This window comes from Pogona vitticeps, chromosome 6, assembly GCF_051106095.1.
Source record: "Pogona vitticeps strain Pit_001003342236 chromosome 6, PviZW2.1, whole genome shotgun sequence".
Taxonomy (NCBI): domain Eukaryota; kingdom Metazoa; phylum Chordata; class Lepidosauria; order Squamata; family Agamidae; genus Pogona; species Pogona vitticeps.
This window is the reverse complement of record NC_135788.1, coordinates 50,639,972-50,665,402: the sequence shown is the minus strand read 5'-3', so window position 1 is coordinate 50,665,402 and position 25,431 is coordinate 50,639,972. Positions and strand designations below refer to the sequence as shown.

The window sequence follows — 25,431 nt, the reverse complement described above, 5'->3', positions numbered from 1 at the left end:
AGATATAACTACTGCTGAAGTTATCAGTAATTAAAATTAGAATGTATGATTTTATGTAACATTCAGAAGGAAATAAACAATTCTTATTTTAGTATAGTCACCAATAAGAAGTACAAAGTAACAGGAAATTGAGGTCTTTAAATCCACAGGTTCCTACCAGAGCTTCTGTTAAGAGTTCTGTTCTGTGTTCTGTAGAAAACTTAAGTGTTTCAGACTTCTTTCCACTCCCTTTACGAAATGTAAAGTTGAATTCGGTTCCTTGTCCTTTTCCAACAGGGCTGATGCTACAGATGTCTCCATAAGGCCACTAAACCAAAAGACGAGCATTTGAGAATATTCCATTTTTATCACCATAAAAACCATAGGGCTACATCTAATGTTCCACTGACGGAAATTTTGAAACTTCCTTCTCTTCCCCCTTAAGCTCTCTATGCAGTCCAAAACCTGTTTCTGCAGAGTTTTGCAGCCCTAGAGTTTGCTTAGTGATAGAAGAGGCTTCAGTGGAGAGGGAGCTGTCTCCCCTCTTCTTCTAGAGCAGAGGTCCCCAACCCCTGGGTTCGCGGCCCGCTGCCGGTCTGTGGCCTGAGCCGGACCGGGCCAAGAAGACAAACCTCCCACCCCACCCCCCGCACACACTCATCCCCGCAAAGGCTGTTTGCACCTGTACACGCGCTTGTGCTCCTGCGCGCCTGCATAAGTGTTGCACCGACGTTCATGCATGCACACAAGCACGCATGGAGAAGCACCGCTGTTCACGCATGGGCACGAGTGCGGGGGGTGCCCCACATTCCCCAGCTGGCCCACGGACCGAAAAAGGTTGGGGACCGCTGATCTAGACCAAAGGTCTACTCTGGGCGGCATATGGCCCGCTAGGGAGCCCTACCATGTTTGAAGGGGGCCAAAGAATGGAAACAATTCTTCACATACCACTTTATAAGGTTTGTTATGCAACGTATACAATTGTAATTTAGCCTGTATTTCTATCATATTGTTTATGACCGTGGCAACAACAACAAAGCAAAACAAAACAAAAGGTTGAGAATGGCTGGTCTAAGTCAGTCACTTAACCCAGGTGTTATTGGACAGAAACTCCCAGGAACTCCAGCCAGCACAGCTAGTGGTGAAGGCTTCAGGGAGTTGCAGTCCAGCAACACCTGGGTTACCTAAGTTTGGGAACCACTGGTCTATGTACGTAGTTCACATTGGCAACTTGTTCTGTATTTGTTACAGAGATTATAGAAACATAAACCTAAGCAACTATTTAGGTGATGTCAATAGTGAATTATATTATGTAATCCCACAAATACCCACAAAATTCATCCTCTATTCCAACATCCCTTAATTCTATGCTAATACAGATTCTTACTCTTAGGCTCAAAATAGTGCACCAAAAGCATGGGAAAATACACAAATGCTTTTATGTACCTGATAAGGTAGTTCCAAAATACTCATTTGGGTAAAAAATTCAAGTAGATTACAAGCTACATAAACTAGCCCAATCATTTGTTTTTCAGTAATTCAAAAAACCACCTGACCATTCTTTTTCTCTCTAACAACATCCACTAAAAGCCAACTTATTCTTACTTTAGAGATAAAATATGACAAAAACTTCTATGTAGCTCTGCTACTATCTAAAATTACCTGATTTGTAACTTCTAACGTGTTTGGATTATACGTTGTGATAGCATGAGTTCCAATGGAAAAGACTCGTTTATATCTATAAACATAACAAGAAACAGTGATGTCAGCTTAAATGCTTGTGTGAAGATCTAATTATAAAACATTAAGATAATATAAAATTTTTATATTATAAGAAGTGTTATATTTACTGCACTAGTGACATATACACAAGTAACTCTTTTTTCTCTTAGTCTTCCTTGGATACACTATGAAATGCTTATTCTTTTTCATGGGGAACCCAATGCAATATTTAGCACACCTAACCTTCACAGCCTCAGCAAATTACCGAAAATGGGAATTGCTACCCATATGGAAACAGTGGAATGCAAAATATAATGCTGACACATTTAAGAATTACATAAGGACCTAGCACATGTGATGGAGCTTACTGCTTTCATCTAAATGCAACGAGGGGTATCTAAAAGTAGTTTTTCAACAGAAATCTGAAAAGTACAGAGTTCAAAAATATGAGCAAAGAGGTGTGGGAGGAGGACGGAATCTGTTCTGACTATAAATCAGGGCTAGCCAGATTCTCATGCACATGCAAGAATAACAAATTAAGGCTGTAAGCTGCATACAAATATTATGCAGCTTCTGATCCAGCAATCTGGTTCTATTTACATAAACATACATTCAGAAGCAAATTTAAATTAGATTTTACAGGTAGGCTGCAAACAAAGATATGAAGTGACCTTATGCACTTTGTTAATAATGTAGAAACCAGGAATCATGACTTGCACAAAACAACTTAGTTGCTAACCGAGCATGTAACAAATCCCAGATTGTTTTGCTGGCTTGTTTAAAAGCTTGAGCTTATTTTACTTCACAGTTTGGTTCCCATGCAACAAAGCAAGAATATAATAAAATAAGATTGAATTCTAGCATATTTGCCCTTGCAGTCATAGGGAGGCGGAGCAAGGACTCCTTTCTGCTTGTGTATACACCATCAGTACTGAATGCATTGTAAAGATGCTTCCAACCACGTGCAACATGAATTATTTTGGAGATTAGAAATCAGTAAGGATTCATTTAAGTACTTCACAGAAGGAAACAAAAAAATCCAGAGTGGATTTGATCTTTTTTTAAAAATTCAATCACAATTTACACTAAGAAAAATTAGATTTTTTTATTATTTCAATTTTAAAAATCAAATTATATTTAAATTGTGATTTAAATTGATTTTTTTTAAAAAAATCATGGATATTTATCTACCCTGCCAAAAAACCCAAGCACTAATGTATTATTTCTGGTGCAGCTTCTTTCATATGGATCACAGGCATGACTCTCCAGTGTTTAGGATGAGGAAAATTGTACTCTGTTTAAGTGAGACTGTTTCTATAGGATGGAAATTAAAGATACTTGACATACCTTAAAATTTGATTCCAGAAGTTGTAGCAATGTCAAATAAGTGCTTAAACTGGGATGCAAACAGCTGTTAAACCTTTTTTGTCCGTGGACTGGCTGGGGAAGGTGGGTCACCCCCCGCGCTTATGCACATGTGCGAACAAGCATGTGTGCTTTCTTGCACGGGCATGCGGAAATGGCGGCGTGGCACTCACAGAGGTGTGCTGGAGCGCAAGCGCAAATGGGCTGTGCTGGGGTGAGTGTGTGTGGGGTGGGGTGGGGTGGGAGGCCTGTCTCAGCGGCCCTGTCCGGTTCAGACTTGGGGTTGGGGATCTCTGTGTTGGTGTAATGGTTCCCCTTGACAAATTGTCCAGTTGTGTCCAATTCTAGGGGGCGGTGCTCATCCCCGTTTCCAAGCTGTAGAGCCAGTGTTTGTCTGTAGACAGTTTCCGTGGTCATGTGGGCAGCATGACTTAGACATTTTACCTTCCCACCATGGGGGTATCTATTTATCTACTCACATTTTTTACATGCTTTCGAACTGCCATGTTGATAGGAGCTGGGACAAGCAACGGAAGCTCACTCTGTTGCATGGATTCGAACTGCTGATATCTCAACCTTTCAGAGGCTTTGAGGTTTAACCCGGAGCGCCTCCACGTCCCTTTGGACATAGCTGTTACACACCTAAAGCTACCATGTATTACCTGTAGCTGTGCCAGGCCAAATGGGGGAAATTTGCTAATGCATCCTGCAACAAAATGCTACAGTATAAAATACTGCTGTTCCGGTTTCTAGCCAGCCATGTCATCTCTCTGGACACTCCATTCCACTTCCTCTGCATCCTGATTTTCCATTCTGCTATTACTTAAAGTCAGGCTGTATTCCATGACCTCCAATCAGAATCAGTCTTCAGTGGACTACTTGTAGAATTTCCCCCTGTATGTATCTGTATTTGTGTTAAAAATATCTGCATCTTGTGCAAGATGTTACCATTTTGGCTCCACAATCACAGAATAAAGCGGCCATTAGTATATACTGTAGTTCCATCTACTTCATAAATTTATAGGAATAAAATCGATAAACCAATAGTTCAACATGTAGATTTTCATTATGCAGATACAGAAATCATGACATATTATTCTTAATTAAAACAGTCTATGCAGATAATTCACTAGCAATATATATAAAGTACAGTATGAACATTCAATCCCAAAGACACTTTAATAGATCAAACTGAGAACTCACAGCTGGATATCAGAAACAGGGCATAAGTCAGCACAATTACCCTGCAACTGAAAAATAAAGTAAGACAGACTACTTACTTTCCCCTCCATGAATGCTTTGTTGTGTAGAAACAAGCCAAATCTCTATTTTCCCTAATTATATTCATTTTGTACCAGGACCTGTAACAAAATTATCTCCACATTAATAAAAGTTATTAGCATCAACCAATTTGAACATCATCTACACAAGACTGAGTATGCCATGCATACTGCTGATGGGAGATGCTTATTATTCAAAATGCTCTAATCAGTCACCTGCATAAAAGATTCTGACTTTCCAAAAATAATTTCAGAGTGCTTTCACATCTATTTAATGAACAGCTCTGACTGGGTCTGCATATCCAGGAAACATACTGCTCTAGACAACAGAATGGATGTAACATTTTTAATCACAATTCTTCACATTTTTAAAAGATCCCTGCAAACACAAAACTAGCATGTGAGAAGGAAGATGTAGAGATCACCCCTCTGCTCTCTGTACTATTTTCTATTTACCGACAGTTAAAGTAGGGGAATGTTCATACTGGCTCTCTTCATTCTATTATCTCCTTCTATAGATCACATTAACAGGGCACATTATTGTAATTACTTCGTGAATACACAAAGCTTCACCTTATTCTCAACAGTAGGAATAAAGTTGTTGTCATGAATATGGCAAAAACATAAACCACCCTTTTAAAAGGTTAACCCACTTGAATCACACCTATTTATTGACTTCACTCCCATAAGGTCACACATCTGAAAAGTGTGTGTGTTTTGTCTGATTATCTGGCAGTTACACTGAACATGAATTACAGCAAATGTACATAACATGCTAATTATGCAAGAACCTTCAGCAGACAGGAAGGGGGGGCTGGAAATGAGTTAAACACACACACACTGCTTAGGAAAACAGAGTAAGGGATATATTTAATAACAAGAATAAATACGTAGGTTACTTAAGGAAACAGTGTGAAATATATAATCCCTCCAGCAGCCACAGACAAGTTTCAACGTTTCCACATTATCTTTTCTTTACACTGTATCACTCAAAACTACCACAAGCTACTCCCAAGCTACTGGATTCTTCACTATTTATATTTATAATTCAAAATGCCATCTGTCAAGAACCAATCAAGCTGCAAAGTATCAGAACCGTAAATAGTTTTGTACAAAACAATTGTCTTCAATTACTTTTAAATAACTTGCCTGATTCTCATCTCAACATTATTAAGAATCACCTGGTAAAAAATAACAGCAATTTTCATTTTAAAGGAATAAAATAAATTGTACTGCCTTTTCTATTAATGCTTGCACCTGATTGCATTGCATTTTTCAGCTAAGCATTCTGATTTGTGTTTATTACTCATTTCACTTTTGATAGCTAATGAAATACAGTGGTGCCTCGACTTATGAATTTAATCCGTTCCAGAAGATGGTCATAACTCGAAATGGTCGTAAGTCGAAGCACCATTTCCCATAGGAATGCATTGAAACACAATCCATTCCGGAGGGGGGGGGAATCACAAAAAAAACCCAACAGTGCAAGACCCATCAGAAACGCAATTAATTTGTTCCAGCCGAAGGAAAAAAACCAAAAAGCAAACAAGCCCTGCAAGACCCATTGGAATGGGGGGGGGGGGAAGAAGCAAACAAACCCTGAAAGACCCATACAAAATGGGATATGCAAAACAAACAAACCCTGTAAGACTCATCGGAAATGGGGGGAACCCAAAAAGCAAACAAACCCTGCAAGACCCATCAAAAGAAAAAAGAAAATTGAAAAGCAAACAAACCCTGCAAGACCCATCGGAAATGGGGGGAAAACCCAAAAAGCAAATGAATCCTGCAAGACCCATCGGAAATGGGGGAAAACACCCAAAAAGCAAACAAACCCTGCAAGACCCATTGGGAATGGGAAAAAAGAAAACCAAAAGGCAAACAAACCCTGCAAGACCTATCAGAAATGAGGGGGAAAAAAACCCAAAGCAAACAGACCCTGCAAGACCCATCGAAAACGTGAACCCCCCCAAAAAAACACTGCAAGACCCATTACAGCATAAAACATAACCCCCCCAGCCCAAAACCATGCTGCAAAACCCACCCAGTACAGGCAGTTTTTAAAAGGCAGAAAGCAGCACCTCACCAGGTAGTCTGAAGCCTCCTCTAAACACACACCCTCTAACCGCTGCGGCAAAAGAGCTACAAAGAAGCAGCCTCTTTGCCACCAACGGTTAGCAGTTTGAACTCCCTTTTTCCCAATCGTAACTAGAAGCTCTGGCCACAAGTCGAAGCAAAATTTTGCGGCCGGAGCTGGTTATAACTTGAACTGGTCGTAAGTCGGGGCACCACTGTATTAATTTTACTAAGTAATAAAAGATCAGATGTCAAATGTCTACATACCAGTATGGGAAGATAAGAAATGGTGGCATCTCTATTCTGCTTTATTCTACATTCAACCTGAATTCAACAGACATCAACAGAAATGGTGGCGTCTCTATTCTGCTTTATTCTACACTCAACCTGAATTCAACAGACATCAACAGAGGTTTGTTGTATTATACGATAAGAGCCAATATTTGTGAATGTATTCTGAACAGGTAGATATACAGAGCATACTCTCAGCCAAATCTCTAGAGTGTCATTCACAGTTTATATTGCTAAAAGCATTGGTAGAAGCACAGTAACATGCCTCCAACAAGAAATTTGTCTTCTCAGGATTGCTACATTGGTGTAAGCATCTTCTTAGCTAAAGTCAGTCTTCAGTCTTAAAAGCATTCTCACTCACATACTGTTGCATATGTTGATAAAATAACCATTATTCAAATGTATATTTTATTTTCAGGGTAGCATACAATAAAATGTTAAACAGTGCAACAAAATGGGAACATATAAACAAGCTAAACCAACATAAAAATAATACATGAATCATAATAAAACATATCAACAATGCTTAAATGTCCGTGACAAGAATGCTTTTGCATAATGGTGAAAAGATTTCAAAGTATCTGTGAAGACCCTTTAGGAAGAGAATGTTCCTAAATCAAGGCATCATCATTGAAAGGACCCTTCGCTTTCTAGCCCTCAGATGGCAGGGAAATAGGGAAGAAACTCTGACAAGTGCCTCAAAAATACAGACAGACACATCTAGTCCTTCAGATATGCTGGCCTGAAGGATTTTAAAATTCAGCAGTTACAGCCTTTATATACTCGTTCCTCAACAAGACAGCCCCTTAAGGAGTAAAACAAAACTAGCTCTAATTACAGCTCAAACATTCTTTTAGGCAAAACCTTAGCAGAAATCTTAAGTCATTATTTAAAAGCACTTCTCCTATGTGTCTTCTAGTTTCACAATAAGGCATGAAAGTGTCATTTTACTGCACTATTTCTCATAATGAGCTATACATCTTTCCTACAAAGACAGATAACATAGCTAATGCAATGACTTATTGATCTAAGTAACTACATACATGCTAGTGTTCAATTTCAAGTCTTTTAATAAAAGATTACTGAACTAGGCTTTTAAAATCCAATGATCACAAGGCAGTAATAACCTAGCAACTATATAGAAACACAGCTGGTTTGGCAAACATGCATTACTAGTTATAGAACAAGACAGGAAGAAATAGGCCATTGATGGTTGAAGGTTCAGAGGACTAAAGTATAACGGCAGTCAGTTGGTATGAAGAAGAAACATTCACATACAGTAACTTCTGTCTATCCTTAAATTCTATTTGTCACTCAGTTTCTCTCTGGGCAATCTGGATGCAGTGCTTTACTAACAGACTGTTTCACTGTTAATATCAAATATAGTGATATTTGAATTATTGCATTTTCACTTTTGAGAAGTTTCATTTCATTCTTTCTCTTTCACTTCTGGAACAAAGCAGGGGATAATGACAATTAGAGCTTTTTTTAAGCAGAATGCTATATTTCCTTGTATTGGGTTTGCTTTTGGATATTGTGCAAACCATTTAAGTTGTGGGTCAAATTGTGAATTAGCAAATAAAACTCATCTGGTATAGAGCTGGCTAATAACATTTAAAAAGACAGACTCCTGTGAATACTTTTGAATACAGACTGCAGAACAGCTGGATTGTAATTCATCAAGCAGTTCAACACTATTCCTGTGGCTTGAACATAAAGATTTATCATCTCACAACACATATAAGATGAGAAGCACAAGTATGCTATTGTTATCAACTGTTTGTGAGTTGTCGTGTTTAATAAGAAAATTATTAGCCTATACCAGTGGTGGTGAACCTTTTTGGGCTTGCGTGCTCAAACTGGAAAAAACAAAACAGTAGGCGATGCGCCGCCACAGCAGCGGAACCAGAAGTGGCGGCAGAAGGGGGGATCCCGGCACGGAGGTGCCTCAAGACCCCACTCCGCATCCGCTGCCAGCACCAGCTGCTCCAGATCCGCCTGCCGAAGCACTAGCACTACAGCTGTCTTTTCAGGTTTGTCTGCACGGGGGTAGTAGTGACCTGGCGACTTATGGCTCACGTGCTGGCAGAAAGGCCTCCGCGTGCTAGCTGTGGCACACTTGCCATAGGTTCGCCATCGCTTGCCTATACTATCAGTATGTACATTCTGTTCAGACTCATATCTACAATTCTACACACAAAGTAGTATACAAAACAAAAGGAGGTAGTCAATCTGGTTCCCTCTAGATGTTTGGAACTAAAATTCTTATAACTGCTGGCCATAATGGTTGTGGATTATGTCAGATGTAACCTGCAGGACACCAGTTTTCCTGTCCTTTGTATACAGTATTTACATGTGAAATTCAGTACTCGTTATCCATCAGATGAAGTGATTTAGAATGCTTACACCATAATAAAAAGTATTTATCTTTAAAAGTGTCACAAATTTGTTGTTCTTTAACTCAAAAGCAATTTCGCTGTAACATATTATATATCAATAATGTATATGTGCTGTGAACAAGACAAGTGAATGGTTACATATTATTCACAACCATTTTTATTGATCTGCAGATGTGTTCTGGAGAGTTTTACTTAGATGCTAAGATATCTAGGAATCTTACTGAAAACAATTAAGAGGTGTTCAGCTTTAAAAAAAATTAAAAAGATTTTGATTACTTGGGCACATCACAAATTCAGATTTAACCAGCCACACTTAAGCTGCATCCCTGCATTCACTTGTGAGGGAATAAATCCCATTGAACATAATGGTTCTTATTTCTGAACAGCCATGCATACTATTGCTCTGGTAGCTATACTTAAGTATTTTTTCTCATTTTTGTAAATCAAAAGTACATTCTACAAAAGAACAAAACACAAATCTTTCAATTAATTATTTTATCAGGTGAGATTCTCTGGACTGCCTTCATTAGCATGTATATTATGAGAAATTCTGAAATCAGGACCATCTTTCTTTGAATCAAACTTGTGTACATTTTTCAGATATCTTTTGGAATGGGCAATTCAAAATAAAGCAAAAACCATAATGGTGTACCACATAATGTTAACCTTAGCAATCAATCCAACAACAAACAAAAAAAAAAAACACAACCATTTGAAAATGGGGACTGAAAGGGAGAGGTTTCAAAAAGGAGCAAAATGAAAATTTGCTAAAGAATGTTTTTTCAATTGATTCAGCCAGTTTCAACATCTATAAAGGATTCACCTAATTTATAAAGTTAGCATGTATCTTTTTAAACTAAAAGTATCAATTGAAGTCACAGAGAGAAATCTGCAGGATTCATTATGAAAATATTCTCATTAACTTTGTTCCTGTCACTGCAGATGGTGGCAACAGCCATGAAATTAAAAGACACCTGTTTCTTGGGAGGAAAGCAGTGACAAACCTTGACAGCATCTTAAAAAGCAGAGACATTACCTTGCCAACAAAAGTACGCATAATCAAAGCTATGATTTTTCCTGTAGTGATGCATGGAAGTGAAAGCTGGACCATAAAGAAAGCTGACCACTGAAGAATTGATGCTTTTGAATTGTAGTGCTCGAGGAGACTCTAGAGAGTCCCCTAGACTGCAAAGAGAACAAACCTATGCATATTGAAGGAAATCAACCCTGAGTGCTCACTGGAAGGACAGATCCTGAAGCTGAGGCTCCAATACTTTGGCCCTCTAATGAGAAGAGAAGACTCCATGGAAAAGACCATGATGTTGGGAAAGTGTGAAGGCAAGAGGAGAAGAAGACGACAGAGGATGAGATGGTTGGACAGCATCATCAAAGCAACCAACATGAATTTGACCAAACTCTAGGATGTAGTGGAAGACAGGTGGGCCTGGCGTGCTCTGGTCCAAGGGGTCACGAAGAGTCGGACATGACTAAACAACAACAATTCTGCATGTGCTCATCTAACAGCAAGTCATAATTAACTCAGCAGGACTAACTTTTAAGTAGATATGAATAAGACTACAAAACCATGATCATCAACAGCTTCCTAAAGGATGCAAAAAAACTAACAGTATCAAGAAATGCATTTAATGATAAAGACACATATTTCTACCAAGCTGCATCTTCTCTCCAGTCCTTGAACTCAACAACAATTTCACAGAAATGTTAATCCACTATAACTGACTTCTAACTGATATTTCCAAGTCCAAGGACACAGAAGGCTGAACAGAACAATTTGTCTTATCTTTATCCAGTGTTCAGAACTGAGTGTGCATTAAATTACACATCTTTACCAGTTAGCTGGCATATCTTCATAGCCTAACAAATATGCAGCATCCTAATCTTGCATCTACAAAATCATACTCATATCAACAAGCCGCTGCCACTCCCTTTCTGGACAGCTTCATTTCTACGGATACACTTCTGAGTGTTAATTATTAAATATGGTTAAGTGAAAAAAAATATTTACTCAGGCCATCAGGCAGAAGAATGTTCAAATTATTGACAAGGCCAAGGCAAAATATTCCAGAATTGCTTGAGCTTCTTCGTACAATCTGCTTCATGTCAAAGCAAACCACATAGGTTAACATTATGGTTAAAGTCTATTATATGTATTGATTAGTTCGTTTTCCCACTCTAAATCTCAGTGTCAGAACAGCAGCCTGTAAGCACATTCTCTTCTTAAAAGGCAAGGTTTCCAGCACACAAATTTAATTGTAGGTGCAAGTACTGTTTCCTAGAAGAAGATAAAAAATCCCTAGTTTATAGTGAATTATATGAAATGTCACTTCCTCTCAGAAGCCTATAGAAGCAGCCTAGGAATCAAAACCATTCTGATTCACAAGAATTTGCTATCTTGCCACCATCACTGAAAACTCAAACAATCCCAAATAACACAGCCATTCCAGGCGAAATCCAGGATACTTCAAAATTAAAGAGTTAGATCGACTGCAGGTGTTTCACATCAATTTGGCAAAGCATTACTTCTTTTCTAACGGACAGGGTGGAGGATGCACATGCTGTATGTAATCTAAAACCACAGAACAGAAAAAATATTCCCACTCCTGAAGCTGCCTTTTGCACATCATGTACATTTTTCCAGCAAAGGGTGGGGGCCAACCTAACATATAAGGGGAGTTCGGAAGAAAAGGAGAGTAAGAATTAAACGTAACTCTATGTACAAATTTAGGGGTTCAGTGAACAGGTAGCCAGCATTTTTTTTCCGGTTGGCATGCATTTCCTAGCGCTGTGGGAGCAAGTGGGAGAGAGTATGATTTTTGCCACCAAATGTCCAGTTATCTTAACAGGTGTAGGAAAGATTCCCCCCCCCCATACCACCTGCACGAATGGAGGGGGGGAATGAAGGAGAGCAGTGAATCAATGGAGGGAGAGAAACCTCCCGCCAAGTCGACAACAGGAGAGCGTCCCGCGCCACTTTCTCCTCCCTCTCGCCCAGCAAAGCCAGGATGCTCTTCCCCAGGCAGAAAGCCCACCGCATTTACCTGGCCCCGGGAGCGGCGCTGCCCAGTCACCCCCAAGCCCCGCACTCCAGAGACACCCCACAAGCCAGCCCAGCAGCACGCAGCGGTGCTTCAGCTTGTGGCTGGCGAGGGGAACCCTCTCCCCAGCAGGGCTGCAGCTGCTACAAACTCCAACACCCCCTCAGAGCCCGGCTCTGGAGGCCGCCATCTTCGCTTGGGCAGGGAAGCCGCCCTCCCCCGCGCAGGCGCAGGAGCCGCTGCCCAGCGTGTCACGAGACGCGTTCAGCTGATCGGTAGTTGCCGCTCCCCTCCTTCCACGGCCCGGAGTCGGAGAGTCTTCACCCCCCTCGCCTTCCCTTGTCAAGGAACGAGGACATGCGCAGAGCGAAAAGCCGGAGGGGCGGGGGCGGGAGTGGCATAAGTTCTTTGGCTTCTAAAGAGCGAGAGCGGGCGCGCCCGCGTTAAAAAAAAAGCGGGAAGGGGGCGTTAATCATCCTTATCACTTTAGAACTGCAGAGCTGGAAGGGATCCTGTGGGTCATCCAGTCCAGCCCCTGCCAAGGAGGAACGGTGGGGAATCGAACTCCCAACCGCTGGATGGGGTTTTTTTTTGGGGGGGGGAGGAGGAATGGAACAGGATGGTGCTGCAGTCTTTAATGCCAGAATTGTGTGAAAAGCTTCCTGTATTTAATGGTCAACCAGGAGCTCTTGGGCAGCGTGAAGTTAGAGGAAGAGTAAGAGGCTTTTGGCTGCATTCATTTAGGCAGGGTTTTTTTTTTTTGTTTCTGACATGTGTTTTGTTATAAATCTCCAGGCTTTCATGATATGAACAGTTAAAACAACAAAATACAAACTAAGATCAAATGTAGGGGGAAAATTGGAGTACTGGAAGAGACTGTGAGGCTCTCTGGTCAGGCTTTCTGACTCAGCCCTGACTGTTGAGCCTAACACACAAATCATGTCATATCTGGATTAATTGTTGCTTGCCTCAACATTTGTGGCCCTCAAAATACTGTTGGATTACAACAACCGTCAACAGCCCCAGCCAGCTGATCCAAAAGGCTGGGAAATGGAACTTCCATCCAGCAACATCTGGAGAGCTGTAAATTCCACACCTCTTGATCAGAGAGACCAGCTTAATTTGAAAGCAGGGACTCTGCAGCTTTGTATCTCTGACTCCAGTGTTGCATGAACTATTCCCTCTTTAATGCAATTTTTACAGTCAGTAAGATACTATCTGGAAAAATCATGACAGAGATTCCTGAGAATGTGAATCCTTGTCAGCTGGTGAATGACAAATTATGGCAGATGTTTTTCTTTGGAAAGGTTACTCATAAAACATTCTTTAGAGTTGTATTTGAGGAATATGTGATGGGTAATTCACCATAAGCTGGGCCTTGTTAGCCTGAGTCCAGGATGTTGACTTGTTACCAAGGCGTCCCAATCTCAGATCTGTTTCTTTATGCATGTTTTATACAGATGTGTGTACTGTGGACCTGGATCCAAATCCTTTAAGTACATAACAATGACCCTACTATAAGTAATCTCATAAGTATAAATGGCAGATTAGTGATAATTTCCTTCTTTGGTTTGTAAGTATGTGTGTAGGATTCTGCAGATCAGAGGTAAATTGTCTTCATTTCAGTCAGGGTCAATAATGTTATTTTCATTAAGTTCTGTTCACCTTAAGGCATATACTTAGAAACAAGAGGGATTTGTTCTGGCAATAACTTATGAATATTTGTGTTAAACCTTAATTGTAGACAAAATAGCAACACCTAAAATACTGAACAGGGTAAAACAATGCAACGTTTTACACAGATATTGGGAAGTAAATTCTATTGAGTTCAATGGGGCTTACTCCCAGGTGTGATCTTGCATTAGAAACTAAAGGCCATAGTTTTCCATTTCTAACTCTTTTAAAATGCAAAACATTACTAAGCAACAGTCTTTTAATATTTGCAACCTCATAAAATGGGATGGCACAAATTTAAAAGTTTTTGTTATTGTACGTATTTGCTTATAGTACTGTATTTAATTTGGCTCTGGGTTGATGCATGTTGAAAAATAAGGGGAAATGATAGAGTTATTTTGTGCTTCAGCTGTCTGAATAAATACCAGCTAAAAAGGGTTTTTTTCCCTGCTTTCCATCTGTGCCCTGACACACACACACCAGGCCTTCCATTTGGTCAGGTAAACTAAACAGCTAGTGTCTTATCTCTTAGTTCTCTAAGTGAAATCCACAGAACTTTTCATTGCCTTTGAAACTGGTAGAAGGAAGGATAGTACAGTATTGGTGTTGCGACAAGCCTGAATTTCTCAACCCAGCTACAAGATCACTTCTGCATCTTGCATTAAGTTTACATTATTGCTTACTTATTGGAGGAAATGAAGCCACAGCATCTGGCTAACAACTATAGATGTAAATGTATATCTTAAAACACTTTTCTTCATTTCCTCTGCAATCTTAATCTTGGGGGTTAATAATACAGCATGCCGCCAGATTTGTAAACTTCTTGTTTCTTTCCCTCATTCCCTCATTTTAGTATAATTTAACCGTCTGAACCATTTCTAGAGGACTTGCATACAAACTCATACTTTGGTGATAATCTGGCTGCTCTTAATCAATATATTACCTAATTCTGCTTTGTCATCATGAGACAGTAGTATTTTGCTTTCTTGTACAAACGAGGAACAAACAAACAGTTTTCTTATTCCACCTGAGTTTCTTTAACACAAAAGTGACTGAACTAAAGCTCAGATATAAATTGGTTTGCATCAGACACCTGTAGAAGGCATGAGGAATACACCACAAACTTTTTGGCACATGGGATGTTTTTACCGTATTATTAAAATAGAACCATGGCCTGGAAGAATATTGTTACTATCATACCAGTTGTTTTTTTTTTAAATCAGGGTAGCATGATTAGTTTGGACACTTTAAAATATATTAGGCTCAGAGAACATGAATGGGCCAAAACAAACCAATAAGCATTTTAGAAGATCTGAATACAGGTATTCAAATATTGTTGAACACAATCCCTATCTGTCCCTGCCAGTCTAGCTAGTGGTGAAGGAAGATGGAAGTACTAATTCATTAACATTGGGAATTAACACATTGTCTATCCTTGCTTGTTATTTAATAAGGGTTATCTTGTATGCATGTATGTATACCTATTTATATGGGTTAAATCTAATTTTTATTCTCAGCTAGAGCAGACTAATGGGACTTAAGTCAATAATTATAGAAGCCCTATATATTCAATGGGTCTAATCTAGTTAGAACAAAGAGTTGGAGGTAGGCCATGAAGATTTTGGTATGGGTTATTTAGGAATTATGATTTTTGTAGTCTGGAATAATACTTGCTCTCTTGTCTAATCATACTGTGCTTTCTCATTTAAAACAATCTATTATGTCTTCAGTTGTAGTCTGCTGTGTGATGTATGTATAATTTTACTCCATTATTAAAAAATAAACTGATAGTTTTTGAATGCGTTGGCAATAATGGGTCTTGGATTGTGTTTGTGCATGCGGAAATCACATCTGAAACTCAACAACTCCCTGTACAGTATGTTGGTATATACTTCCGTTTTTTTTGTCCTTACTGTAGAATTTCATTAACTTGTTTTCTTGATATAGAAATTCCACTTTCCATCTTGAAATGCAGCCATCATAAACATTTGTGATTAGAAAGGAAAAGTGCCTTCCAACACCAGTCTAATCTAGCTCATCCCTGTTTTAGAGTTGCTTTGTTTCATCAATTAGTAGCAGCTGAGCACAAGACCCATATAATAGAGCAAAAAGCATCCAACTCAGCTGTGCATAGTCTACCCTCCTCATAGCCCCAGGTGAACAGGAGATTCCTCAAGATCTCCCCTCAGTTGTTTCCAAAAGAAAAGCAATTCAGGTAGTCTAAACCAGGCTCTCGAAACAGAGTTCATTTGCCTTTGTTTGGCCAATGCAGTGAGATTCTGCAGGTCAGTTTTCTGGGCTGGTGGACAAGAAAAACATAAACGTACTTTCATCAGCTTGATTGCATTCTGAAAAAAAAGGTAATCAGCTAGGACAATAATGTCACCCTTTATTTTACCTTTGCTAAATTTTACTCTTTAATAACTTTCATTGGATTTATTGTCAGGAAAGGAGAGTATATTTATTTGTAAATTACAGAACTGCTGGTACAATTATAGAAAGGGAGAAAGATAACTTCCTACATCCCTGAATAAGGTATAGTCAAGTTTTAATCACTACAAAAAAGTACATTGTCTTCCATTTTGTGTATCTGAAACGGGATTTCAGCCACTGTATTACACTGTATGCTGTCACGGACAATGTACTGTATTAACATCTGCTTCTGAAAAATCAAAGTGCCACTTTTTTGGAGGGAAAGAGAATGATTGACTAGGCACACTGGTACACAGACACCCACCCTTAAATTATGAGGATAAAGGAATCTTCTTGTCTGAACCTTTCTGGTTTGGTATAAGACTTTATAGTCCTGAACTATTGCAGATGTATCTTGGCAGAGTAGTAAAGCACAGACTTTGCATAAAGGCCAGACTATGTGTTACATTAAACCAGAGTTTGGAAGTGTTCCTTTTTTGGACCACAACACCAAAAATGTTTCAGCAAGGAATTCTAAGATTATGATCCAAATAAAGTAATTTTATAACCCCTTGTGTTAAGTGTGGCATTTGTTAGTTGCCCATGCTCTTTGTGCAGTTGTGAATAGTAGGTGCTATTTTCGGTGCTGCTGATGCAGGATCAGAACCGTAACACAGCTGGTGGGGGAAGTTCCTCTTTTGCCATTGCCCTCCCCAATAAATTCTCCCCACAGCTGTTACATAGTTCCAAGAAAAGCTTCTGTCATTGTGAGTCCAGTAAGGAAGAAAAGGCACTTCTGTAGAGTAGATATTAGCAAATGAAAATCACCTGCTATAAGCAGAATTTTAAAAGGTTACTTTTTTGGATTTTATTTTACAGGCACAATCTCCCAGAATCACTGGGGGAGGGATTTGGACAGGTGTTGTTGAAAATGCACATTCCAAGTTGGGGTGTAAAATAGCTTTCTCTGTTGTTACTCCAGCTTGAACCTTTCTTTCCAGATAAAGGCTATGTGAGACAGTCACCCTCAAGGTCAGAGTGGCTTACCTTTTCAACAGGAACACATGGAGATGTGAGGACCCTCTTGCCTTTCCTCCTTATTATAAAAACAGTCCTTTTATGTTGTGAAAGAGAAGACTGACAAGCAAGGGAGGACAAAGGTGTGGTAGAAAATGGTTGGTGCACCGACAATTTTAGTGACCAATGGGGCACCACATTTTCGCTTGTGGTATGCTCCTCAAAACTGAGAAAAGGCAGCACAGTCAATTTCTAATCTACACAGAGTTGCTTGTTTCATGTTAAAATGTGTTTTGCTTAGAAGTTGCTTCGTTTAAAAATGTTGTTAAAATGTGTTGGTTAAAATGTGTTTTAGCCTCCAAACTCTCTCTCTTCCCCCTTGTCTTCTCTCTCTTTGTCTTCTTTTTGTGCTTAAAAGCACAAACTTTTGTCTGAGGGGTCTGCATGCCCCAGTGATGACCTTTCTTTCTTTCTTTCTTTCTTTCTTTCTTTCTTTCTTTCTTTCTTTCTTTCTTTCTTTCTTTCTTTCTTTCTTTCTTTCTTTCTTTCTTTCTTTCTTTGTTTTCTTGTTTTCTTGTTTTCTTGTTTTCTTTTCTTTCTTCTTTTCCCCATTGTTCCCTCCCTCCTTTCCTGCCCCCTTTTTTTACCTAAAAAGTGTTTGGCTTGGCTTAAAAGGTGCTTTTCAAGGTGTTGTGTTTAGAAGATATTCCCTCCCCCGTCCCTCCTTTCCTGCCCTTTTTTTTTAACCTAAAAGGTGCTTGGCTTGCTTTGGTTTTGTTTAAAAGCTGCTTTTTAAATAGGTTTTCTGTTTAGAAGGTGTTCCCTCCTCCCCCTCCCTCCTTTCCTGCCCCCTTTTTTTGACCTAAGTTCATCTTAGGTCAAAAGAAGAAGAAATTCTCCCCCTAGTGGTAGAGAACGGATTAACCGGCTTTTTATTAGTTCCTATGGCAGAGATCAGGGAACTTTTTTACCTTTTATCCTCCAAAAAATTTATATATGCCGACATTACCCCCTTGATTCAAAAGGAAGGAAATCATACATTATTTGAATTAAAAATATTGTTGAATCTACACAGGCTGTGTACTGAACTAGCAAGATGCACCAACTTTGATAAAGATGTGCACTATTTTTGCTGGAACACATTGCACTCCAGCCATGATGTGGTATAGGTAGTAGTAAGGTGTCCAACATGCCTAGCAAGTTGCATTAAATTTTTGCTAGCTCGCAGAGAATTTAATCATCATCAGTGGCTATCAGAGTGGTGCTGGCAATGACATGCTTGCTAGAGACAGCCAATGTCTCCTAAATGTTAAGAAACACTGCCATCTACTAGTGACTGAAGATGGTATTGCAGTCTATTGGCAGATCTTAAATTAATACATCTAGGTTTCCAAAACCAAATTAAGACTGAGTGGCAAGCTCCAAAGTATTCTTACTCCTCCTCCACTCTTCAGGTGAGCAGGTTTCCCAGTTTTGGTGCTACGGTAGAGATAGACATAAACATTTGTATGGTTATAGCTAGCTCACTATAGAGAGACTCCTCGCACCAGTTTCTGAATGTTTGTCCTCCTCACCTCTGCCAGGCACAGAAAAAATTAACAGACCTGGTAATGTATATGTTATCAGTGTTCTATGGAACCATATATATAAGAAATAAAGGTTACTTGCCTTTGCAAACTTTGAATCTAAATTTAGAAAAGATGGAGACAGTGAAAGAGACAACCCAGAAGAATGGGATGGGAAGAGTCCAGAATAAAAACACTGAATGTGGACAAACAATCATCAAATTTATTTCTACTAGGAATTGAGACTAAAACCTTAAACTTGTACAGTGGTGCCTCGCTTAACGAGCGCACCATTTAACGAAGAATCCGTATAGCGATCCCTTTTTGGGGATCGCTATACAGATCTGCCCCAATCGCCGCACTCGCTTTGCGACGATTGGGGCGTCCGGTGGCCATTTTGGAGCCGCCAATCAGCTGATCGGCAGCTCCAAAATGGCCGCCGGATGACCCGAAATGGCCCCCTATCAGTGTTTTCGCGCCCTCCGTAAGCAAGGGGCCATTTCGGGTCATCCGGCAGCCATTTTGGAGCCGCTGATCAGCTGATCGGCGGCTCCAAAATGGCCGCCGGACGCGAAAACATCGCTGGAGGGGTAAGTTTGGACGCTTATTGGAACGCATTAAACTAAGTTTAATGCGTTCCAATAGGCTTTCCTTGCCCGTACAGTGATGTTTTCGCATAGCGAAGGTTAATCCGGAACGGATTAACCTCGCTATATGGGGCACCACTGTATATGGATAGAAGAGGTTGCCGTTGAAAATTAAAACCTATGACTGATGGAGGTCCATGTGATCAGAGACATAAAGACCTTGATGCAAGCAGCCAAGAGTAAAAGAAGTCTTCAGACCAATGGATTCAATGGTCCTGTTTGATCTTTATGAATGTAAAATTAGACCTTTCAAAGGAGCATCTGGAGTTTGCAGTGATTGTTTTTTAAATACTGGAAGCAGGTTTTTGTATTATTCTAGATGGTTTTTCAGATTTAGCTTATTTCATGAACCATCACAGTTCCAGGAGAGTCAGGCTGATGGTTGCCTAGCTGCAGGGGTTTATTGCCCCATTGGCACAGGGATGGTTTAGGGTAAATACAAACCTATTGTGATGTCACAGATGTTGCCACAAGGATAATCTTCTTGTCTTGAATGACATCACTGGGAATAACCTCATTGTGCTGGCAAGCTGAGACAAGCTGTCAGTCAGACCAAGGCGTCACCTGGTCCAGGTGAGTCTCCCTGAGAGGCCACAAGAAGAGGTCTACAAAGCACAGCCAGCCCTACCATCAAGCCGAGTGAGGCCGCTGCCTCTGGCAACAGGGACCAGGTTCATGAAAGGGCAGCATAATGTTAGTCATTCAGTTGGTTGTTGGGAGGAGGGGCCTGTGGGACTTTCTGTTTCGCCTAGCAAAGTGACTGCGAGCAGAGCAGGCAGTGCCAGGCAGCACCTAAGATAACTTGCGAAATGGTGCTTCCTGTCAGTGCACTCCAAACAGGCATCCACTCTTCCTTCTCTTTGTGAGAGTCCAAGGCATTCCTGATAGGATAGTCTTCAAGCACCTTAATAGTTTATGTTTCATTTTTGCCTGAATCTTCTAGTAATCTGCCTTCTGATAGATACATATTCTGCCCGTGGGGAATGGAATGCCATTGTTTCTTGCTTTCCCTTTGTCCAGCAGGTAGCTTCTTCTCCACAGTTTAACATGAATTCCACTTGCCTTTATTGGTGTTGCTCCTCAGTCAGCTTCTGAACAGCCTAGAAGACTAGGGCCATCGGTTGCTGGCAATTTGAGTGTGGAATGTGCTGTGTGCCCTTTCAGGTACCTTGCTGTGCTTTAGGCTGCTTCTTCATTTCCCTTCATTGGTGAAGTCATCTTTCTGCAGAAAAATCCAACGCTCACTTGCCACGTCTGGCCTTGGAAGAGTGCTTAAGTCTGGAAGCTTTCATATTTCTTTGCTACATTTTCTGTTGTCTGGCCATGACCGATTGTGGTGATCCGCTTTAAGGAATCCTATTTCCATTGTTGGAGTTGCCTCCGTTAGGCTAGGCTTTCAGGGAGCTCTTCAATGTTTTGCTTCTGCTTTCGTGACAACGATTCATCATTCTTCCCATTCATTCTGAATGCCAAAGCACTTTCCTCACTTTCCTGCTTGGTTCCCCTTCACTTGCTGGGCTTTTACCCCTCTTTGCCTTCGTACTGAGTTTAGGCTTGTCAGGTGCCTCAGATGGTTTCCCTTGGGAGGGTCTTGGGGTGGGCACGTCTTTCCTGGCTTGGGGCTCCTGAGACTGTTCTCCGATGTGGTCAAAAAAGGTGGCACTTCCGCCACCTTTTTTGCCACTGACGAGGGAACTGCAAGGCTTCTTATGTGCCCCCAAAGCTGTCGCACAATGACCAAAGGTGTCTGGGTGTTGGTGGCCACCCTCCAGTAACTTTGCCCAGACATGTGGGGATGAGGAAGGGGAGCACTGGTCTTCATGGAGGTGCTGGCCGCCCGTCTCCACCCAGGGGCCTCGTATAGCTGGGATGGGGAGGCCTTCGGTTTGCAGGGGTGGGATAAGATTGCAGGCTCTGTAGGCTACAACCGGAATGGAGGATGCCAAAGATTTTGATGGTGGCTGCGAGGGTGGCTGAGGGCCTGAGTGGGATGCTGAAATTTTGGGAATACTTGGCAGGGAAGCCAGGGGTCTTGCCCATGTTTCTGGCAGTGGGAATGGGTATTCTGGAGCGGAGGGAGCCAGACGGAGCTGTTTCTTCACTGGCGCCAGCTGAGGTTTGCCCTTCCTCAGTGGGTAGAAGACGTTCAGGGACTCAGTCATCTGCATGGCCAGATGGCTCTTAGGAACAGGCTTCAAGGGCTCCTGAGTGGCCACTTGCTTAGGTCCCACCCCTGCTGTCACTGAGGTTGTCGTCTTCTTTTTCGTGGCTTTCGATGCCTTGCTTGGGGCAAGATCTTTTCCAGACCCAGCACTCTGCATCGTGAGACTGACCTCTGGGTTTGCAGGGCCCTTTGCTGCCTTTTTTGCACCTCTGCCTCCATTTTTGCCACTGGCGAAGGAACTGCAAGGCTTCTTATGTTCTTATGTGCCCCCAAAGCCGTTCCCTCCCCAGAAGTGGTGGGATCTGAGCTTTTCTTTGTCTTCCTCGCCTTCCTGTTTGGTTCCTCTTCACTTGCTGGGCTTTTCCCCCTCTTTGCCTTGGTATTGAGTTTAGGCTTCTCAGGTGCCTCAGATGGTTTCCCTTGGGAGGGTCTTGAGACGGGCACGTCTGTCTTGGCTTGGGGCTCCTGAGATGGGCCTCCAATGTCGTCACAAGGCTGAGAAGGAGTTCCTGGGCCTGCCCGGAGTCCCTGGGCTCTGTTGGATCCAGAGAGGGAATGATGCTGTCTGGAAGGAGGGGCTCTGTGGAAGAGACGAGGTCCTCAAAATCTGGGGATTCAGTGAGGAGATTCTCCGGCAGCTGGATATCATCTCTTGACTTCATAAGGAGACTTCTCTCTAGGGCAGGAGGCAGCAGCTGAGATTCCAACATTGGGTTTATTTGACCATCCCCTCCTGGAAGAGAGGGAACAAAACCAGGACCCTCAGTCAGAAGGCACGGACTCTTCCCTTGATTGCCAGGAGAAAGCCTGAGCAGCTGTCTGGTTCCATCCCTGAGGGTGGAGCTCCTTCACCACCACCCCAATACAGTGGAGCTGCCTCCCCTCACCCGCTTAACAGAAAGAGAAAAGCAGGAGTCTTTCTTTCAAACCACTTCCTTGCATTTCTCCAGAGAAACCCTGGTACACCACCTGCCCTCTGCTGCAACCTGGGGTTAGCCGGGTCTGAGGTTTGCCAGGAACATCTGCTTGCCGGCCTTGGTGGCACTTGGGAAATGCTAGTCCTTCATGTTTCCAGGGAAGGATGTGGGACGTGCTGTATGTAAGTGACTGGCTCTCTCCTTTTTGGGCTGAACTGGCAAAGCGAGAAAGTGAAGGTGGATCGGCCCACGTCTAATAAAGACTTTCCAGCTCCCGGAACCCCTTGGGAAGACAGAACAAAACCAATTCGCCTCTACGGGTTCCGTGTGCACTTCTTTCCCTTCAGCACTCACCGTGGGATCCTTCATGGAGTGTCTTGATATTCTCCGCAGATGCCGTGGCAGAGGAAACGGAGGGGCAGGCAGAAGTGGACTGGGAGCAGATACTGCTCCGGCTGTTGGTCTCCACAGGTGAGTCCTTTGGCAAGAGAGGAGGCGATTGCTCCTGAAAGAGAGAAAAGAGGATGCCTGAGCCTCTGTTCTAAGCTCGCCTGGTCCTGCCCTCTGGTAGAAGGAGGTCTCTGGGCCAACGTTGGGGGGCCTTCTCCACTGGAAGTCCCATTAAGAAGTCTGGAAGCTGGATGAGGAGCAGGCATAGCCTCCAGAAACAGTCTGCGAGAGACGCTCAGAACAGACCTCTGTGGATCTCAGCATGCATTTCTGAGTCCTGCCTGCACCCCCAATGTATGTAAGCCAGGGCTCTTGTGCAGGTCAGCCACCCAGTGCTGATCTTGCCTAATGGTATTACCCAATGATATTATAAAAGGTACAGTTTTACTCAATTTCAGAAGCAGGAATCCTGGCTATGGTCTTTTGTTTCTCTCTTGCAGCCTCTTTGCATTCCTGCTGCCGCCTTTTTTTACCTTTTATTCTGCAACCTCTCAAAAAAAAAAAACAACCCAACAACAAAACAACAAATGGAGAACTCTTCCCTTTCTCCACCTCAACTGGTAGCAGTGTCTACATTTTGGGAGGTTTTTAATTTTTTTTTAATTTTTGAAACTTTCCATTACTATATTCTCTGTAGGACCTGATTATCTGAGGTTTAATAACCTTCTGTCCCATCCCCTTTAATAAAAGAAAAAAACGTCCCCCAGGGCATCCGTCTTGTGTGTAATTTTGAAGCTGCCTCTCCTGGGGCTGAAGCCTCCCTCCTTTATGTCCAAAGCCACCGTTGCCGGCTGTCAGTTGTTCCATCCGCTCCCCTGGCTCTTCTCCCTAGACTGATCTCCTTGCGCTCATGTGTCCCTTTAACAAGATGTGCCAGACCCTGGAGTCGGGACCTTCTTCTTCCCACAGAGCTCTCCCATTGAGCTCCAGCCCTCCAGGTGTGGGTGTGGGAGGGGTTTGCTTCCGAAAGCAAACACATGCCCTCAACGACTAACAGACCCGGTTAGCCCTCAATGGTGCTTGAAGCTGCCGAGTCCCGGATCTGCCTACAGAGTATTTGCACTGCCAAACACAGCATTTTTGGGGGAACTAGTTCTGAGGGGTTGGCTTAAGTTAAGCTGCAGGGAATGGGGAACGTTTGGGACCAGGAGCGTAAGAGCAGGCTTCTGAGAATGTTTGGGTCCGAAAGGGATTCTAGAATGGAGGGCAGTTGGCTTGAGCTGGGAGGCTGAGTGTCCGTTAAGAGCCAACGCCTAAGTCCAACCGAAACAAGCAAACCAAAATAAGCCCTTGTCAATTGTCTGCCGGGTGAAGAGTCCTTCAAAGTCAAGATTATTCTGAAGGTTTGGTGCAGAGGCAAGCACTGGCCTGACGGAGCCCCAAGCCATGGATCAGACCATTTAAGGGGGTCAGGACTCCCCTTAGTACCTTCAGAGGCCTCTTTGTCCCCTTTCCTCTCCCAGAACGAAGCTCAGGGACCTGCACAGAGCGTGTAGACCTCCCTGTAGGCAGGCCTGACCAGAAAGCGGTGCCTCTCCTTCCCCTCCCCCTTTTCAGAGGTGTTGCTTTCTTTCAGTCCCTTGCCCAGGGCCTTCTGGCTCGAACCCAAGTCCCATGGAGGGTCAGGTAACAGGCCTTAGGCTTGGCCCACCTAAACCCCATTAGCATGACTGGGAAGTCCCCATGTAACTGAAGTGGCTGGCTTGTGCCTTGTGCCTGTGCAGCTGTAAAGTCCTTTCCCTTCCTGCCAATTCATTCCCCTGTGTTTCCATCTCCACTTTCATGTGCTCTACCTAGTCTAATCTAATCTAAGGCCCTTTGCTTTTTCCAGCTAAGCATCCATATCTTCATGGTTGGCTTTTCTGGGAGCGTCTTGGGAAAACCAAGAAAGAAAAGAAAAGGTGAATTTGAACCTTGAAATAACATCATGACCTACCTGCCATGGTGAAGAAGTTGATTGGGGAAGTGTATTTTCCTAATCACAGGAGACCACTTCCAACACTCCTAACCGATGAAGCGTCCGGTATGGAGTAGGCAGTGGAATGGTGATGATGCAGAATTGTTTATGGTTGTTCCTATGGTAACCTGGGGGCAGGGGCAGGGAGCATAACCACCATGGAATATGATGATGTCAGATGATGTCATTACCCAAGATCAGCCAGGGCAACCAGGAAGAGCTAAGGTAGGAAGGGAAGACATGGACCCATTCATGTTTCTGATGGACAAGCCATCTTCACAAGTTCCTTATCCCTGTTAGTCTATTTCTCCATTCATCTATCCATCCATTCCCCATCATCTTTTCATTGACTTTGCAAGGGAGACTTAGCATTAGATGGCCACCTTCATCAAACATAGGTGATCATGATAAATTCTTTTGATGGGAGACCAACACAGCATGCTTTCTACTTTCCTAAAAG

The 25,431-nt window shown here is 42.1% G+C and overlaps 1 protein-coding gene across 4 annotated transcripts in view; it reads right to left on the bottom strand.

Moving 5' to 3' along the window:
- DNAJC13 (DnaJ heat shock protein family (Hsp40) member C13) overlaps positions 1 to 12,310 on the bottom strand; it is a 70,325-nt gene extending 58,015 nt beyond the window's left edge. For 3 of the 4 annotated variants that reach the window (XM_078377354.1, XM_078377355.1, XM_078377356.1), the window contains exons 1-5: positions 12,172 to 12,309; positions 6,690 to 6,746; positions 4,347 to 4,427; positions 1,642 to 1,717; positions 158 to 307 (exon numbers count right to left, since the gene is read on the bottom strand). In XM_078377354.1, the coding sequence (XP_078233480.1) occupies positions 158 to 307; positions 1,642 to 1,717; positions 4,347 to 4,427; positions 6,690 to 6,718 (336 nt within the window). In that variant the 5' untranslated portion in view covers positions 6,719 to 6,746; positions 12,172 to 12,309. Of the gene's footprint in view, positions 1 to 157; positions 308 to 1,641; positions 1,718 to 4,346; positions 4,428 to 6,689; positions 6,747 to 12,171 lie in introns of all 4 variants that reach the window. The other variant, XM_020804563.3, reaches the window with a different exon arrangement.
- Positions 12,311 to 25,431: the final 13,121 nt, after the last annotated feature.